Raw genomic sequence first — 18,390 nt, 5'->3', positions numbered from 1 at the left:
CTAAATATTGCTTGTTCCAGCATGAGTTTTGCAGATGATCCCCAACAGGAACAGGCAGTGGTGTCATTAGGGTTGGTGTCACCTGGCACAGTAAAAAATGATGTCACACCACCTCCGGCATTAAGCCAGGCTAGTGCATCGGTGTGGCTCTCCCCCCTTAACCTGTCACAATGGATGGAGCCAGGATGTGAGGGATTGGATGGAGCCAGGAGGGGATGGGGAGGGGTGGAGCCGGGATGAGATAAGAAGGGTAGATGGAGCCGGGATGAGATCGGAGGGGTGGATGAGCCAGGAGGGGGTGGATGGAGCCAGGATAGGATCGGGGGGGGGCGGGGTGGAGCTGGGACAGGATCAGGGGGAATAGATGAAGCTGGGGTGGGATTACAGGATATGTGCTTTGGGAAGGAAGAGGAATTATGCTGGGGGGGGGGTAAAACTTCAAATCTGCCCCCTCCTATTTCTAATCCAAACCAAAGGCCCCCCCCCAAGCTCTGGTGGGTGTCACCCGGGTCACCCCCACCAACGACGCCAACTGAGAACTATGTTATCCAAAGGAAACTGTAAAGTCCCTGAAATGTGTTGGATGATTTTAGTGAACAATTAAAGTTGAACCTGGACACATTAGTGGTGCTTTTCTCCCTTAACATGGTTGCCGTCTGTTACCTCAGCATTTAGGCCGGGTTCACACCGCTGCGATGCGGGAACGCTGCGAATCCGCGGCGTTTTCCCGCATCGCATTACTCCCGCCGGCAGTTCACACTGCCCTATGCGGACGGCTGGGAGTGTCAATGATATGTTAATGACACCCCCAGATCCGTCCGCATATCGCAGTGCGATCTGCCGACTCGCACAGGAATCGGATCGCATGGTGTGAACCCCCATGCGATCCGATTCTGTTGCGGACCAAAAAAAGGGTCCCGTGCGAGTTTGCTGCGGGAGCGATGCGAATTCAGCCATACTATCTGTATGGCTGTACTCGCATCGCTACGGAGATCGGATGTGATTTGCGGTGCGAATCACATCCGGATCTCCCCCCGCAGCAGTGTGAACCCAGCCTTAAACATGTAAGACAGTCATTTTTACATCTCAGCTAAGGGTCTACTGATTCAGCAATAAGTTTAACATTACTGAATGCGCCAAAGTAATACATATATCATTTTTTTGGGGACAAACAGGGCATTCGTGTGCCAATATAGTCTTGAAAAATGATTTTATTTCATATTTACTTTAAAAATGAAAAAAAAGATTTGCCAAATGAAAAAACAAATATGTCTTCTATTTTAATTATTTTTTGCTTTTGCAATGACATTGTTTTGTGCCATACTGTATGCCACTATGTTTATTCAGCATGAAATGGAGCTAGTTATATAGCATGAGGCTGTATATTCTTCAATATTTACATTTTTGGTAAACTTATTCAATGAATCCAAGCTCTGCAAGCTGAGATAACGTGCACTCACATGCATTCACACAATGGCACAGTAACCATGAGATAAAAAAAGTTCTGGAATACTCCTTTATCCCATAGTTTTGAAAATCTATGTACACTACAAACTGTATGATTGAATGAGTTCTGATATAGTTGTTTTTTTCTAACCTGCCAGCTTATTATTCTAAATAGAATCTTTAATATTTGCAAACAAAATGAAGGTTTCCTAACAACCAGCAAGAATAAGTCCTAACATTTAAAGAGCGCCTGTCATTTCAGGTCCATCATAGCAGCGCCTGTTAGCGAGCATCCATTCACCTGCTGCTGTCATGTCCCTCAACTTGTTGCGTCACTGCCGCATCACTAGTCCCACTAAAGTGAATGGGTCGGTGAGTCAACAGTGGGTCAGAGGAGGAGCCACTGTGCTACATAGATGACAGTTGCTCTTTAAAAATTATGATTTAAAACAAGCCTTTTTACTAGTGATATAAATCATGATTTAAAATAGACTTGATTTAAAACAAATCCACCCTGGAACCAACACATTTGGGCTTGACCACTCACCCTGCAATTCCTAATTATTCCCAAATGTATTGTTGGGCAGCAACAGTTATTCAGCTGTGTCTTCAATAACCTTGGTGACCTGATAAGGCAGGCGATTACGGACTGCAAAATGAGGCCATTATTCATTTTTCTCTGCCTTCGGGGGAACCACATTGATAGCAACCGGTTTTCTTGCCAGAGTAAGACTGCACATCTGTACCATGCAAAAAGTCCTCTTGGACACACAAGTCATCCTTTGGCATATCTATAATGGCATCCTCTGGTCATTGGAGGTATGATCCAACCATCTGGCCAGAACTCTTCTTTACCAATGTTCACAGAATTTTGTGTCTGATGGGGGAGAGCAGCTCTTCTTTCCCCTGCATATCTTTCAAGCATCTCTAGCAGTTGATACTTGCCATGCAGAACATACTACAATACTTTATACCTTTTGGCGAGCACATCAGTTCAGCTAAACTACTGCTCAACTACTGGCAGTGAGCAAGTGAACCTATATTTAATGCATCTACTGTAGCTCTCTTTCCAAGCATGAATGATACCCTCTCAAAAATGTAACATGCTCTCTCTTGCCTTTCCTTTTACAATGTTTACCTAAATTCTCACTCCTTTACCCCTCTTCTCTACCCCACAGCTTATAAATATCACTGACACTTTTCCTCTTCCTTTTACTGGACTCATTACTTCCTGCTAATTCTGCTCCCACATGCTGACATCACCTCAGGACACTGAGGCATGTGCGTACAAATAAATCTTGTTCCCATCTTTCTTCCGTCACTTACCTGCTTCTCCTAAATTTTGTGGATGTTTCCCCTAATCTTAGCCCTCCAGTATTTACCCTTCACCTCCACTCTGGCAACCTTCTTCCTCTACCACAATTCACCCGCATTTCTAGTCTCCATTTTCCAAGAATCAGCCCCATATTCTGATGTATCCTCACTGTCTGCGTATAGCTCAGCTCAGTCCATGACTTCTTTATTTCCAACTCAGTCAACCTACTTTCAGTTACCTAAACCTGGCCTTGCGAATCTTACTCTGCTTCTCCAGCTGCCCTCTCCCATGCTGGCTTCCACTGACACAGTTGACAAAAGGGAGGTACAGTTGGAATTTACCAAATTTACCTTTACCTCCTTTTCTACTACTCTCCTCTTTGGAATCTCATAGAATTTTTTTATTACAATTACATGAGAATAGCTGTGATTTATCAGCCTCCTGGATTGGTGCAAATCTTCCTTGATGACTTCTCTGCTTGGCTACCCTACTTTATCTCCCCGGACACACTAGCTCCTCTCACTATATAAAGAATTGAGCCCACACCACAACAGCCTTGACAAGCAGATGAAACCAGAAGTCTTAAAAGGGATGATGGCTGAGAACCCTTGTAGCCCCTGACTGCAAGTTAGAACCAGGTCATGACCTGGAGTTCACTTCACCAGGGGGTGACAGGAGGGGCTCCAATGCAGAGACAGTGGGAAAGGCAGGACACTACAGAGTAGTCAGATCCAAGCAGGGGTCTTCCTAGGGGGATAGCAGAGAGTAGTCAGGTACTAGCAGGGTTTTGGGTAGGTGGCAAGCAAAGGGTTGTCAGGCAATCTGGGTTGGCAATGAGTAGATAAGGCAGCAGATGAGAGAGTAGTCAGGTTCAAGCAGGGGTCAAGACATGCAGCAAGCAGAGGGTAGTGAGGCAATCTGGGTCAATCAGGCAATACACAGGACCAGCCTGTTCAAAGAATCCTAATGTGCACATGTTGGAAAACCAGAACTAAACGGCAAAAAGAGCCATGAGGAAACCGTGGACTGTAGCAAAACAGGGAGGACTGGAATAGGGATGAAAATGAGCAATGTGTGAGCAGAGCTGAACAGAGCTGGAAACAAGCAATACCTGTACAGAGCTGTCCGAGCTGTAACAACTGGCTTTCACTCACCAAAATAAAATTTCAAATACTAACATACAAAGCCATTCACAGCCATTCATAACTGTAAAGTAATATCGCCAACCTCCTCTCACAATATAACTCAAACCATCCTCTTCTCTCCTCCTTTAGAATTCCTGCCTTCTAGCTTCCTTGTCACATCTGCCTATGCTCACCCCTAGGACTTTTCTAAGGTCGCTTTCATCCTCTGGAACTCCCTACCCCAATCTCTCCAGCTATCTTCTACTCCATTCACCTTTAGATGGTCTCTGAAAAACGCATCTCTTTGGGGAAGCCTACCCCACTCAAAAACTGAACTTTTACCTTCTCCATCAACTGACCTGCCCCCTTCCCATAGTTACTACCTTCTGCATCACTTGATCACTTGACTCCTCCCTACCCCCCCCCCCCCCCCCACACTTTTAGATTGTAAGCGCTCACTGGCACTGCCTGCCTAAAGCCTGGTACACACTAACAGTTTTGTTGTTCCTGCAATCATCTGACACTAGTACAGCACTCTCTCCCACTGAGCTGTTGTGCCCTGACAGAGGGACGGCCCCCTGCCAGAACAATCCGATCAGCGCTCTCTGCCACTGGCTGAGAACGCTGATCAGGAGTCAGTCTCCTGCTGGTTTTCCAGCATGTTCGTCTGACAGCAGCTGGCCAAATGGCCGGCTTCTGTAAAAAAGACATACACACGGGCTGAACATAGGCTGTTTTTTTTTTTTTGAACCAGCAAATGTCTCGACATTCGGCCCGTGTGTACCCAGTCTAACCCTCTAGCCTTGAATATTATTTTAAGTGTAATGTCTCACTTTATTTTGTGAAGTGCCACGCAATACCAATAATATATACACATATACACACTTTTCCTGTAATGTTATTTAGGAAACAACCTAAAATCTATTCTTTTGTTTTTATCCTAACACAGTGATTACTGTACTTGAAAACCAATCAAAAGTCAAATATTACTTAATAGCACTTTTCATTGCACACTAAAGAAAATGCACAACGCAGCATTTGTTCTATATTACACTTGCCTTAAACAGTACAACTATTCCAGCTATAAAAAATATTAGTCAGCTTTACCCTGAAAACAGAAAATCAAGATGACATTTAACATTTTCCCTTAACTTTTAGGAAAGTTTCACCCTTTCACTCTTAACACTGTGGCTTAAACTCTGTATACGTACAGTATATATTCAGTGTGGCAAGCAAACAGGAAACTAGACATGACTCCATCAAATGGAAACATTAGCAGAATTTTCTAATGTTTATGTTGAGAATGAGAATGTCTTTCACCTTGTGGAATCCCCCTCAATATTCCACTAAGAGGAGGCCGTGACAAAAAAAAAAAAGTAGTAGAATCTTCTCTGAAGACTACTGACCTTGGTATATACCTTCACAGGGAATAGAAAATTTGGCGGCATCCGTCAAAATGCACAAGGAAAATAGGTATTTTGACATACCTGTAAATTTGGTATCTTAAAGGCATACTACAGGACAGGAATTGATTCATAGGCCATGGGTTATACACTACTGTGCAAAAGTTTTAGGCAGGTGTGAAAAAATACTGTAAAGAATGCTTTAAAAAATATAAGTGTTTGATGGTTTATTTTGATTAACAAAACTGAAAGTAAATAAAACAGAATAGAAATTCAAATCAATATTTTGTGTGACAAACCTTTGTCTTCAAAAACCGCAGCAATTCTTCTTACACGATTTTTCTTTTTTCAATCACGAAAGAACATTTTTATTGAGATAACATCCATGTCAGATATACATCTCAACCACTTCAGCCCCAAAAGATTTTACCCCCTTCCTGACCAGAGCACTTTTTGCGATTTGGCACTTCGTCACCTTAACTGCCTCCTGCTATAGCCAAATATTTCATATTTTGACTCATCAGTCCAGAGCACCTGCTGCAATGTTTATGCACCCCATTCCCTATGTTTTTGTACATAGTTATGTCACTTAGCCTTCCATGTTGGAGGTACGGCTTTTTGGCCACAATTCTTCCATTGAGACACTTTTGGCCTGTCTTCTCCAGACAGCAGATGAGCATACCTGGGTTCCACCGGTTTCCACCAGTTCTGTGCTGATGGCACTGCTGGACATCTTCCAATGTCAAAGAGAAGTAAACATTAAGTGTTTTTCATCTGCTGCATTAAGTTTCCTTGGCAGACCACTACATCTATGGTCCTCAACGCTGAAGGTCTCCTTGTGCATCTTCGGAAGAACTTGAACAGCACATCTTGAAACACGTGTCTGTTTTGATGTATTTTGCCTGGGAGTGACCTCGCTGATGCAGTACAACTACTTTGTGTCTTGTTGCTGTTTTCAGTGTTGCCATGGTGTATGACCTGCGACATGGAACTGTCTTCCACAACCTCACCTTAGTAGCAGAGTTTGGCTGTTCTTTACCCAGTTTTAAGCTTACTACACAGCTGTTTCCGTTTGAGTTAATGACTGTGTTTCAACCTACAGTATCTACAAAAGTGAGTACACCCTTTCGTATTTTTTTAAATATTTTATTATATATCTATTAATGGAACAAAACTGCCAAATGACACTTTGCTACGAAGTAAAGTAAAGTAGTGAGTGTACAGCTTGTATAACAGTGTAAACTTGCTGTCCCCTCAAAATAACTCAACACACAGCCATTAAGGTCTAAACTGCTGGCAACAAAAGTGAGTACACCCCATAAGTGAAGATGTCCAAATTGGGCCCAATTAGCCATTTAGCCTCCCCAGTGTCATGTGACTTGTTAGTGTTACAAGGTCTCAGGTGTGAATGGGGAACAGGTGTGTTAAATTTTCTTTTATCTCTCTCACTCTCTCATACTGGTCACTGGAAGTTCAACATGGCACCTCATAGCAAAAAACTGAGGATCCGAAAAAAAGAATTGTTGCTCTACATAAAGATGGCCTAGGCTATAAGAAGATTTTCAAGACCCTGAAACTGAGCTGCAGCATGGTGGCCAAGACCATACAGCGGTTTAACAGGACAGGCCTTGCCAGGGTCGACCAAAGAAGTTGAGTGCACGTGCTCTGCGTCATATCCAGAGGTTGTCTTTGGGAAATAGATGTATGAGTGCTGCCAGCATTGCTGCAGAGGTTGAGGGAGTAGGGGGGTCAGCCTGTCAGTGCTCAGATCATACACCGCACGCTGCATCAAATTGGTCTACATGGCTGCGTCCCAGAAGGAAGCCTCTTCTAAAGATGATGCAAAAAAAAAAAAGCCTGCAGTTTGCTAAAGACAAGCACACTAAGGACACGGATTACTGGAACCATGCCCTGTGGTCTGATGAGAACAAGATAAACTTATCTTGTTCAGATGGTGTCAAGCCTGTGTGGCGGCAACCAGGTAAGGAGTACAAAGACCAGTGCGTCTTGCCTACAGTCAAACATGGTGGTGGAAGTGTCATGGTCTGGGGCTACATGAGTGCTGCCAGAACTGGGGAGCTACAGTTCATTAAGGGAACCATGAAGGCTAGCATGTACTGTGACATACTTGAAGCAGAGCATGAGCCCCTCCTTTTGAAGACTGGGCCTCCGGGCAGTATTCCAACATAACGACCCCAAACACACCTCCAAGACGAGCACTGCCTTGTTAACCACTTGCAGACCGGACCATTTTGCTGGTCAAAGACCAGACCACTTTTTGCGATTCGGCACTGCGTCGCTTTAACTGACAATTGCGCGATCGTGCGACGTGGCTCCCAAACAAAATTGACGTCCTTTTTTTCCCACAAATAGAGCTTTCCTTTGGTGGTATTTGATCACCCCTGCGGTTTTTATTTTTTGCGCTATAAACAAAAATAGAGCGACAATTTTGAAAAAAAAACGCATTATTTTTTACTTTTTGTTATAATAAATATCCCCCAAAAATATATAAAAAAACATTTTCTTCCCTCAGTTTAGGCCGATACGTATTCTTCTACATATTTTTGGTAAAAAAAAATCGCAATAAGCGATTATTGATTGGTTTGCGCAAAAGTTATAGCGTTTACAAAATAGGGATAGTTTTATAGCATTTTTATTAATAATTTTTTATTATTTTATTTTTTACTAGTAATGGCGGCGATCAGCGATTTTTATTGTGACTGCGACATTGTGGGGGACCCATCGGACATTTTTGACACATTTTTGGGACCATTGTCATTTATACAGTAATCACTGCTATATAAATGCAGTGATTCCTGTGTAAATGACACTGGCAGTGAAGGGGTTAACCAGTGGGTGGCAGTGTAGGGGTTAAGTGTTCCTAGGGGTGTGTTACTAACTGTTGGGGGGTTGGGCTTTCATTTAGTGAACACTGATCTCTGCTCCAATCACGTGGAGCAGAGATCAGCGTCACTAGTTGCTAGGCAGAATGGAGAAATGCTGTTTACACGGCATTTCCTCCATTCAGCGGCTCCGTGAGACGATCGTGGGGATGCCCGCGGCAATCGAGTCCGCGGGTCCCGCGACCGGACTCACGGGGGTCCCGACCAGCGCGGGAGCGCGCCGCCGGCGGCGCTCTCCCGATGGCAGGGCGGCATTGAATATTGGACGTACCTGTACGCCAATATGCCTGCCTGTGCCATTCTGTCGACGTACATTGTCGTGCGCTGGTCGGGAAGTGGTTAAAGAAGCTGAGGGTAAAGGTAATGGACTGGCTAAGCATGTCTCCAGACCTAAACCCTATTGAGCATCTGTGGGGCATCCTCAAACGGAAGGTGGAAGAGCACAAGTTCTGCAACATCCACTAGCTCCGCAATGTCGTCATGCAGGAATGGAAGAGGACTCCAGTGGCAACCTGTGAAGCTCTGGTGAACTCCATGCCCAAGAGGGTTAAGGCAGTGCTGGAAAATAATGGTGGCCACACAAAACATTGACACTTTTGGCAAAATTTGGACATTTTTACTTAGAGGGTGTACTCACGTTTGTTGCCAGCGGTTTAGACATTAATGGCTGTGTGTCGAGTTATTTTGAGGGGGCAGCAAATTACACTGTTACACAAGCTGTACACTCACTACTTTACATTGTAGCAAAGTGTAATTTCTTCAGTGTTATCACATGAAAAGATATAATAAAATATTTTTAAAAATGTGAGGGGTGTGCTCACATTTGTGAGATACTGTATGTATGAAATTGATGATCACTAGCACCTGCTTGGTATAATTGATTACTCATACACTTGACTCAAATTCTACAAAATCACTGACCTTGTGCAAGTGTAAGAATTGAGGCTGGTTTGAAGCCTAAAAAAGGTAGTCACACAAAATATTGATTCGATTTAGATTTTTCCTCTGTTCACTCACTTTGCATTTTGTAAATTGAAAAAAAATAAACCATTAAAATATATATTTTTGAAAACATTCTTACGTTACAGCATTTCTTCACGCCTGCCTAAAACGTTTTCATAGTACTGTATGCCACTGCCTTAGGGTAACTGAACACTGGCACAAGCAGCACTGGGTCTATCCCTAGTTTTGTTATCAAGCAATACAAGGGATGGGAAAGGACGGAAAAGGTGCACTGGGGCTCAGGACAAGGTTACACCTGGGAGATCATTTCATGGAAAAATGGGTTCAAGGTTGTGTAAATAACTTTGGTAAACGGGGTAAGGAATAGAATCAGAAACTCTCACCTTTAATTAGAAAAAAAGAGAAGAGAAATGATGGCTACCCCATCATCCTCACAAATTCCCTTTAAATTAGTCATTACCATCAGGAAACAACTGGATAAGCAGGTATAAGCTACCCTCTAACTTTGCCTGACCTGCAAAGGAATTTTCCATAAAAATAGGCATACAGTTGTTTTCCATTGCAACATACTACATTAGGAACTCATCACTTTTAAAACTATGGGAAACTTTAAGTAACACTGGTCATATAACTACAGACATGCAAATTCAGAACACAAGACTCTGAAACCTTTATTTAGTACAGAACACTGTTCTGCACTGGTAAAAAACTGTTGAAAGAATTCATTCATTAATGTCATCTTTATACAAAAAGGTACGTGTGTGTAAGAATTACTAGAATCTTCAATGACAAAGTTAATAAAAAATAAATAAAAAACAATTTTTTTTCTGTGTAAAGACCTCCTTAAAGCTGAACTCCAAGCAAACCGCTAAATACACTGAATACAATGTTTTTTTACCTGCCAAAAGATCAGGCAATTATGTTTTTCAGTCTGTTAAACTAAAGATTAGTTCACTATAGGCATTGAAGTTTTCCCTGTAAAAATTTTTTAGCCCCATTCAATGTGAAATTATTGTGTATATCTTTCAAAATGGTGGCTATCAAATGAAATGTCTCTTATTGGATACCATGCATTTTAAATTGCTCATAATTTAGCACCCTAGCTTGCAGTTTATTTTTGAGACACACTAACATACCACTACTTCCAGCAAAGGTTAACTGCATGCAGATTAAAGATGAATTTCCATTCCTGCCATAGCAGGGTCCATCCTACCTAAGAAATACTCACAATTTGCCAAATACCATGGTTTATGATTGGCCCACTGCTTGTTACTCGCCCAATCCCACCGTATTTCAGCTGTAATTCAAGCCTTCCATTACGCAGAGCTAGAACTATCCATGTACTGTCTTGATGGCCTCCAGCAAAGAACAGCACTCCTTCTGGATCAAAAGTACGAAATTCGAACTCTGCCACAAGTCTAACAAAAAAGAAATACATTTTGTCTTATTAATTCAAAATACAGTTGGGCACACACAGCTACCTATCACAAACCAGCTTTCCTCAGTTTAGAATGGGCAGAACAATGTATAAATGACCTTCTATTTAGTTGTCCAATGAGTATCAGATCCCTTTGACCAGGTTTTACATGTATTTTATCGCTGGTCATGCCAATATTCAGGATCCATGCACACATTTTTTTTTCCTCCTGCCTGTAGAAGCAGTCCAGTGTTATCCTATGTGACCATGGACATTAGGGTGTTTAGAGGGATATTTTCTTTAGAGGCAGAAAAAAAAAACATCACAAGCGCATTTTTAAAAGGAGTTTTCAGGCAGAACAAAAAAAATAAAAAAAAATCGCTAAACAATAAAACACGCCTAAACTTGGCATTTAGGAGCATTAGCATTTGGCATTCTCATGTGTATATTGATTATAGTGAAAAAGTGAAAACTGAGCAAAAACGGGGATGTTTTTGAAAAAAAAAAAAAACACTTATAAAAGCAAATGACCATTATCTCTCCTAACTCCTACTGTAAAATTAGCTACTATGGAAAAATGTTATGCTGCTTTTGTCTAGTGTGCATTGGCCCTCAGTGTAGTGTCCTTTTGCACCAAGTCTAGCATTTGTTAATACAACATTTGCAAAATTCTGCAGTATGTTAGCCCCATGCATTTTAGAACTATGTTTGTTGGGTTTCTAAGCATACAGTGGCAAGAAAAAGAATGTGAAACTAACAGTACTGGTGCGCACAAACATCGCCAGTTAATTACTAATCTTATAGTTCTAGAAAGCCCCTCACATGTAAAGAGAACATTTTTTTACATGTGAGCGGCTTTCTAGAACTATAAGAAAAAGAATGTGAACCCCATGGAATTAACTGGGTTTCAGCTGTAATTTGCCATAAAATGTAATCTGATCCTCATCACAGCATCTTCATCAGACATTAAAGTGGATGTAAACCCACTCATCCTTTCTAAACGACTGCAATATTGGTTATCTAGAAGGATATACATGCCTCCTGCATGTATACTTATCTCTCAAATGAGCTACTTCATAAATCCTGCATAAGAATACTTTGATAAAAGACCCTCAAAATTTTTCACTGTTCATAAGAAGCATAAGCTGATGTGAACCATGCAAAAAAGAGATCTCTGAAGAAACGATCAAGCGTACTTGTTCTACATAAGGCTGGAAAGGGATACAAAGCAATCTCAAAGTGTGTAGGCATCCATCAGTGGACAGTTAGACAAATTGTCTATAAATGAAGACAATTTAGTACTGTGGCTACTCTTCCTAGAAATGGGCACCCAGCCAAGATGACTCCCACTCAACATTTTCAAAACGATCGTTTGGAGGTCTTATCTATTCAGCGAGCCTGAGTCTTTTGGTCATCTCTTAAAGCCAGTTTGACTCATCAGGTGTATACCTGTATGAGTCCACGCTTTTCAGTAAGCGACTGATGCTTTTGTTGATGGATTTCTTATGTCGCTTGTATCACATTTGGACCCAAGACTTTTTTGACTGTTATTCACTTACCATTGGATTTCACATATTGTTTATTGAATATATGTATTTCCAACTTTGTTAATAATTTTTTTCATAAGTTAATTTCACACTTGATATTTAGTTAGCACTGCACATTTTCTATATTTACGTTTGCTTATTTACACATTTTTGTGCTGGCTGCTAATGTTTAGACAGCACGGTATATTTGTTTACCCGGGTCCCTGGTGGAAGCAATGCTATTTGTTCTATGTACCTATTAGTTTATATATGATTTGTATGTTTTGGCAAAACAGTAAGCAGCGTTGCTGTATCATAGCTAAAATTTACTTTGCACATGTTACAGGTTACACCTGTTCCCATGTTTTGCAAATTTCTATCTGAAAGTAAGCATCATTGATGTTATTTTCTCATCAACCTGGTTTGAGACTTCAAGTTAAAAATGCAAAAGGCCTATGTACAGTGTCAGTGCGAGCTGTGAGCCAAAAAGGAGTGAGAAATCATAAAAACCACTAAAGTCATTATTCACAGTGTTAGGAAATTCTTCAGAAAAAAACATCAGGACCGTTTCCATAAACTGGGCCAACAAGTAGACATTCTACAGCCAAATTTTAAGTCTGTTCTTACACGTGCCAGCATTTGCTTTCAACCTAATGGAGAAAGCTGAAAACGTCAAACAGTGTTTTTAAAAAGAAATCCAGATAAGGCTGGGGGCCAGGTGTATAGAAGCCAAACAGAGGAAAATTGAATAATCTCATTAGTATTAGGCAAGCAGTTATAGAGTAAAATCTGTAATTGCTGAAGTAGTTCAAATGGCATTGAAGATACAATTTTTGGGATCTTCACATGTAAATATGACGAAAATAACTATAATGTAGGGCACCATACCCTGTCCCATGCCATAGAGGCTCATCTTTAGGAGTTTATAAATCTCACCTGGTTGGCTGCTTCCTCCTAAAGCGAAGCCTGATCACAGGTGTACCACTGAACATCCTGCCAAGGTACAGGGATGTTTTACTTTTTTCCGTAGCAAATGGAACACATGGCATTATATCCTGTGAGCAGAAAGCAGTATAAGTACGTAACTGATAAGGATACAAGAAACAGAATACTGGTTCTGCCAAACAATTGATGGTATTTTGTGATCTTCACAATTATTGTGAGCCACAGCAACCCATAGAGCAAGCTGCATTTACTGCTATATCTATGAATTGCTGAAGGTTAGTAGCAGTAGAACCAAAGAAACAAACAGACTTATTCAATAAAAAAAGTATTTCCTAGTGTAGCCCTACTGCAATATACTTCTGCTACTGACAACCCAAACTGTAAGACCTTATCAAATATGTCTCTTTAGAGATGGTGTATTTACTATTAATGAAGGATTATGCAATGAGGTGCAGAGATGGGATCTGTGCAATTTTATTGAATCCCACAAAAAAGAAACACACTTAGCCAAAAGTATAAGCCCTCTGTCACTGACACGCATTGATATCCAGGGCCCCATTCACACATGAGTGACGTTGCAGCATTGCGTTTTTAACATTTGAGCAGTCTTCTCTCTTTCCAAAAATATGCTAAAGAGGGTCATGTACCAAATTTTGGCACCAAGTCAAGCTCATTTTGCAATGGGCGTTTTTGCACATTTTTCAAGTGTTTTGTCGCATGGAAACTTATGACTGCTACCTGCATTGCAGAAGAAATTAAGAAATGATTGCACTGCACGTGCATTGCATGTTTTTTGCATATTTGCAGAAATGCGGGTAGAAACAAACACACGTTTCTGCCTGCGTTTCTACCATGCCTAGATGTGAACGGGACCTACTCAGGAATACACTTAAAGCCTTGCCATTCAGAAATGTCTCTTTTTGGAGAGTTCTATTTGCAAATACATTTTCAGAAGTCCCCTTTCCAGCATTAATACACATGCTTACACATACACTCTTCCCGGTATGTTTTTTTCTGTATTGAATTCCATCGAATATGTACCTCCATATGACTGAATAAGTGCAAGGCATTTTAAAAAGCGTTTTACTAAAAGAAAAAGATAAAAAAAAACTATTTGCCAAATTTCCCTTAGAAGCTACCTGTTATAGCAAACTCCAATATTGTGATACTGCGATCTATGTCAGAATTGTTTGAATGCATGGCCAGGCCAGCCTTTGTATAATGCACAGCTACATTTATCCCAAAATTCAAAAATAAGAGCACAAGCTAGTTGTCCCATTAGGTTTTATGCAAATTAAAAAGGTTTACCACCAGTTAGCAACAGCCTGGAGCCAATAATGTACTTTAATGTGCTAATAATGTTTTTTCTTCTTTTTTAAGAACTGTTATTATCAACTTCATGAAAAGTCTCAGTTATTCATGGATGAGCGGATTTCCCAGGGTTGGGAATATGAAGAATGCACAAGCAGGTCTATAACCAGCACTATCACACAAGTCCAGGATCAAAAATGATATAAATCAGCAACTAACCATATTTAAAAATCACCAAAAATAGTTATACCTCACAGGTGTTCATGTCATGTGATAATTTCACCCCTCCTCGTCCATCACAGTGGCATAAATAACTACCCGGTGTATTGAGACAGGTTTGTTCACAGCGTTTCGCTACACATTCATCTATATCTGTAATGAAAAAGAAGCAGTGATCCAGAAAAAAAAATTGCACAATATAGTATAATTACTATTACGGTAATAATAATGAATATAATAGAACTGTAATGAAAATAATGGTTGATGCAGAAAAGCAAAGGTTTATTTCTTTTTAGTGAAAGCAATGCTAATTAGCATTAGTGCTTACACAATGCGGAAGTACAGTTGTTAAAAAAAAAAAAAACACACACACACTAGCAAATTATCACTGCTGTTTATTCTGAATTTAATGACACATTTCCTTTGATTTGAAAGGGAAGCTTTAGTAAAATCTGTAAAATTATTTTCTTGGTATATAGAACAGAACACAGGCTGGAGAACACCGAGAGTGTCTATGACACTCTTTAGAATTCAGTCTTGCCTTTGTACAACAAATGTTGGTGAGGGTGTTGGAAACAGGTACATGAATACGAACACACTTCTCAGTGAAGTTAAGCCCCCTCCCCACTGCTGCAGATGTCACACCGGCAGCACAGTGGTTAAATAATTTTGCAGCTGGGTGGAGGGAGCCTAATGGGGATTCAGACACTAGTTCCCCATTACTTCACTTGTGATTGAAAGCAGGAAGTGTGCAGATTCCTTAGTCAACAGCCAGCCTGCTAGTGGCTATGGAATCCACCTACTGCCTGTTGACAATCACAAGGCACTAGTCCCTTAGCTTCCCCATCCAGCTCCATTCACTGTCAGCATCACTGGTTGCTAGTATCCTTTTGACTTTGCTGAGAATGGCACTGGAGCACTTTTAGAGCCTCTGCAGGCCATGTACATGAAGATTTGAGTCCATGTGGTCAAAACTCCTGAGTGGAAGTCCATGAGGCCAGGGCAGGTGCTCCAACTGATGGAACTGAGGAAGACTCAGATGAAGAAGACCCTGTACCTATAGGGGTATCCGGTTCCAGATTACAGGCACCAGACTCCAGAGTGGATACCAAGTAGAAGCCCCCAGAACGACTAGGGGGGTATAGGCTGAGGTCACTCTTGGCAGTAGGACTGTCGACCTTTATGTCTATATGCAGACATGTTGCATCAGAATTGTAGTAATGCAATTTGGCCCAAGGTGTGAGGCAAGGCTTAGGTACTCACAAACCAGGCAGCCAATGCTGATAAGATTAGGTGGCCAGAAATGACCTGTTCACTGTAAGTGGGCTGTGGGAAAGGACTGGAAATCAGAGTTCCACGAGGTACTTGAAATCAGGAGCACCAGAGGAATGGTGATTTGTCTATGTTGAATGGGGAGTTAATGTGTGTGCACTCAACACGCCATGCAACAGATGATGCCCATTCTCAATTCCTCAATAATAACCCCTGCTGTGGCAAAACCATCAGTGGCAGGGAATTTTAAAAGGCCCCAGCAGTACAGGTAGTGAGGTAGCTCCTAGTGCTGTAATTTGACTGGTCTTACTCACGTAAGCCTTCAGAGACTGGGTCACACTGTGCAGCTGTGATATTGCTATGGACCTGGAAAATGATCCATGGCTAACTTTTACCAGTACACTAATGAAGTGTCACTCGAGAAGAGATATTCCCTTCCTCATATGACTTGGACAAGTGCCAGATACCACTGGAATCACTGCTTGACTTCAAGAAAAACACATGCAGTATTTTTGGTCCTTCAAAATGGATCAGGACTTACAGGGGGATTTTCCAAAAAGCTGGAAAGTCTCTGTATACCAGGTTAATTGTGCACTTATTGCTGTACTACAGTAGAAAACCTGCTGGAGAGATTTTTAACTGAACCAGTTTTAGACAAATTTGTGACATACAGAAATGCATTTTGGATTTAGATGTTGGCTCCATAATTAACAAATATCATTCTAATGGCTGTGCAATGAAGACTATCCATACTGCTATGGCTTACCCTGACAACTTTTTGTCACTTCATTATAAATGAACCCTTCTTCACAAATACAGGTGTAAGAACTGGGCAAATTTTTACATAGCGCTGTTCCGCAGATATCCGGGGATACCATGCACTCATCAATATCTGCAAAAAAAGATTAAGAAGTTTATTTATTTACTTTAAATAAACCAAGTTAGAAAATAAGGTCTACAGAATACCCTTTACTTTCTGCAGTATCATCCTCCATCTCACAACAGAGACAGTTACATTTGTTATATTGGGCTGGTATATAAAAGACTGGTTTACATTCAATCCAATTCAGTAGGCTCCCAGATGAATTAGAATCTGATATTTTGCCCTTTAACCAAATACTTTTCTTACCGACTCTGATTGGGAAATTTAGAGGGCCTGGAAAGGTGCTCAATAACTACCATTTCCTACTGAAAGAAGAAAGCCCTTCAGTAGTAGGCAATAATGTTGAACATTAAATCAGGGCACAAACTATTTGTGCTCAAAGGATTTATTTTTCTATTTGTATATTAGCCCACTGGCTTGCACTTCTGCCTCTCCTCATCAATATCTCAAATACCGTAATGTGAACTATGGCAATGGGATAAATGTAGCTAAAGGCATTCAGGTTCTCACTAAAATATAGCCTAACGTGTCTGAAGTTGAAGCTGTTCTTGTTGACCTAAGCAACAAGATTCACCATTTTATTCTCTTATAATACCCAGGAAAAATGAGAGGCTGACTTAATTATCCAGGGCACCAAAATATATAAGCAATAGATAGAAACCACAGCAAAGGAAGACATAAAGCTGCTGTCCATAATTTGAACGTCATGGGGCAGAATTACAACACGTGCAGAATGACCAGATTACAGGGGGTGTATTTAGAAGAGCTGCTACCCACAGCAACCACATTTGGTTAAAGAGAAAAAAGGGGCCATTTTGCCCTTTTTTTAAATACATCTTTGCCAATTCTCAACAATCACATTTGAACACAAATTTGATACAAAAATTCCCTCCGAGAATATAAAAATCGGATTACTCTCTATGGGGCAGCACAGTCCGTTCTTCTTCCCATCATTTCAATAAATGAAGCCAAGAAAGAGTAACACATTCAGTTATATGATATGACTGCTTACAGACATATTGTTTGCCCAATAGGTAGTATAACTAATGCAATGGTATATAGTTGATTTGTTTTAGTTATTTCCAAATATAACAAATACGTTTAAAGTATGTCACTCTTATGTATTGGGAAGCAATAATGCGTTGTAATCTCAAAGCTAAATCTGCACTAAAGGCATTTGTAAGTAATTATGATGGTTTTAAATGTTGGTTTGTTGCTTGGGAATCATGCTGGTGCTTTGGATACAGGAGAGGCTGAATAGATACATGTCCAGTCTTGTTCTGTATAGCAATGCATGGAAGGAGAACAGTGTGTGCTGAAACTGCAGGAGTGCTGGCCTAGAGTATCTTCATAGTCATGTACACTACACTACAAACCTCAATCCTCACTCCAGCCCACAAAGCAGTCTACCAATGAAAATAATATATTGCTGGCCAATGTAACTGAAACTTTTTAATTTAAGAAAATCTTACATTTTTTTAATGTATTGGTTGCCAAGGAGAAACAGCAGTGCTGGCAAGAAGCACAATCCAGTTTGTGCTTTTTTTTCTAGTAACCTTTTGATATGCATACATGACTATGAAGTTAAGCAATTCTTCTCTGTTTAGGATGATTGAAGATATATATATATATATATATATACACATATACATATACATATACA

General features: G+C 40.8%; 1 protein-coding gene across 2 annotated transcripts in view; it reads right to left on the bottom strand.

The window, feature by feature from the left end:
- GAS6 (growth arrest specific 6) overlaps nucleotides 1-18,390 on the bottom strand; it is a 118,227-nt gene that overhangs the window by 23,362 nt on the left and 76,475 nt on the right. For both annotated transcript variants that reach the window (XM_077482703.1, XM_077482702.1), the window contains exons 7-10: nucleotides 16,611-16,736; nucleotides 14,604-14,725; nucleotides 13,034-13,152; nucleotides 10,383-10,572 (exon numbers count right to left, since the gene is read on the bottom strand). In XM_077482703.1, coding sequence (XP_077338829.1) covers nucleotides 10,383-10,572; nucleotides 13,034-13,152; nucleotides 14,604-14,725; nucleotides 16,611-16,736 — 557 coding nt within the window. The remainder of the gene's footprint in view (nucleotides 1-10,382; nucleotides 10,573-13,033; nucleotides 13,153-14,603; nucleotides 14,726-16,610; nucleotides 16,737-18,390) is intronic.

The sequence above is a fragment of the Lithobates pipiens genome, unplaced genomic scaffold (genome assembly GCF_037356315.1).
Source record: "Lithobates pipiens isolate NorthernLeopardFrog02 unplaced genomic scaffold, aLitPip1_a1.2 Scaffold_16, whole genome shotgun sequence".
Lineage (NCBI taxonomy): Eukaryota > Metazoa > Chordata > Amphibia > Anura > Ranidae > Lithobates > Lithobates pipiens.
The sequence above is the reverse complement of the archived record's forward strand: the minus strand, read 5'-3'. Positions and strand labels throughout refer to the sequence as shown.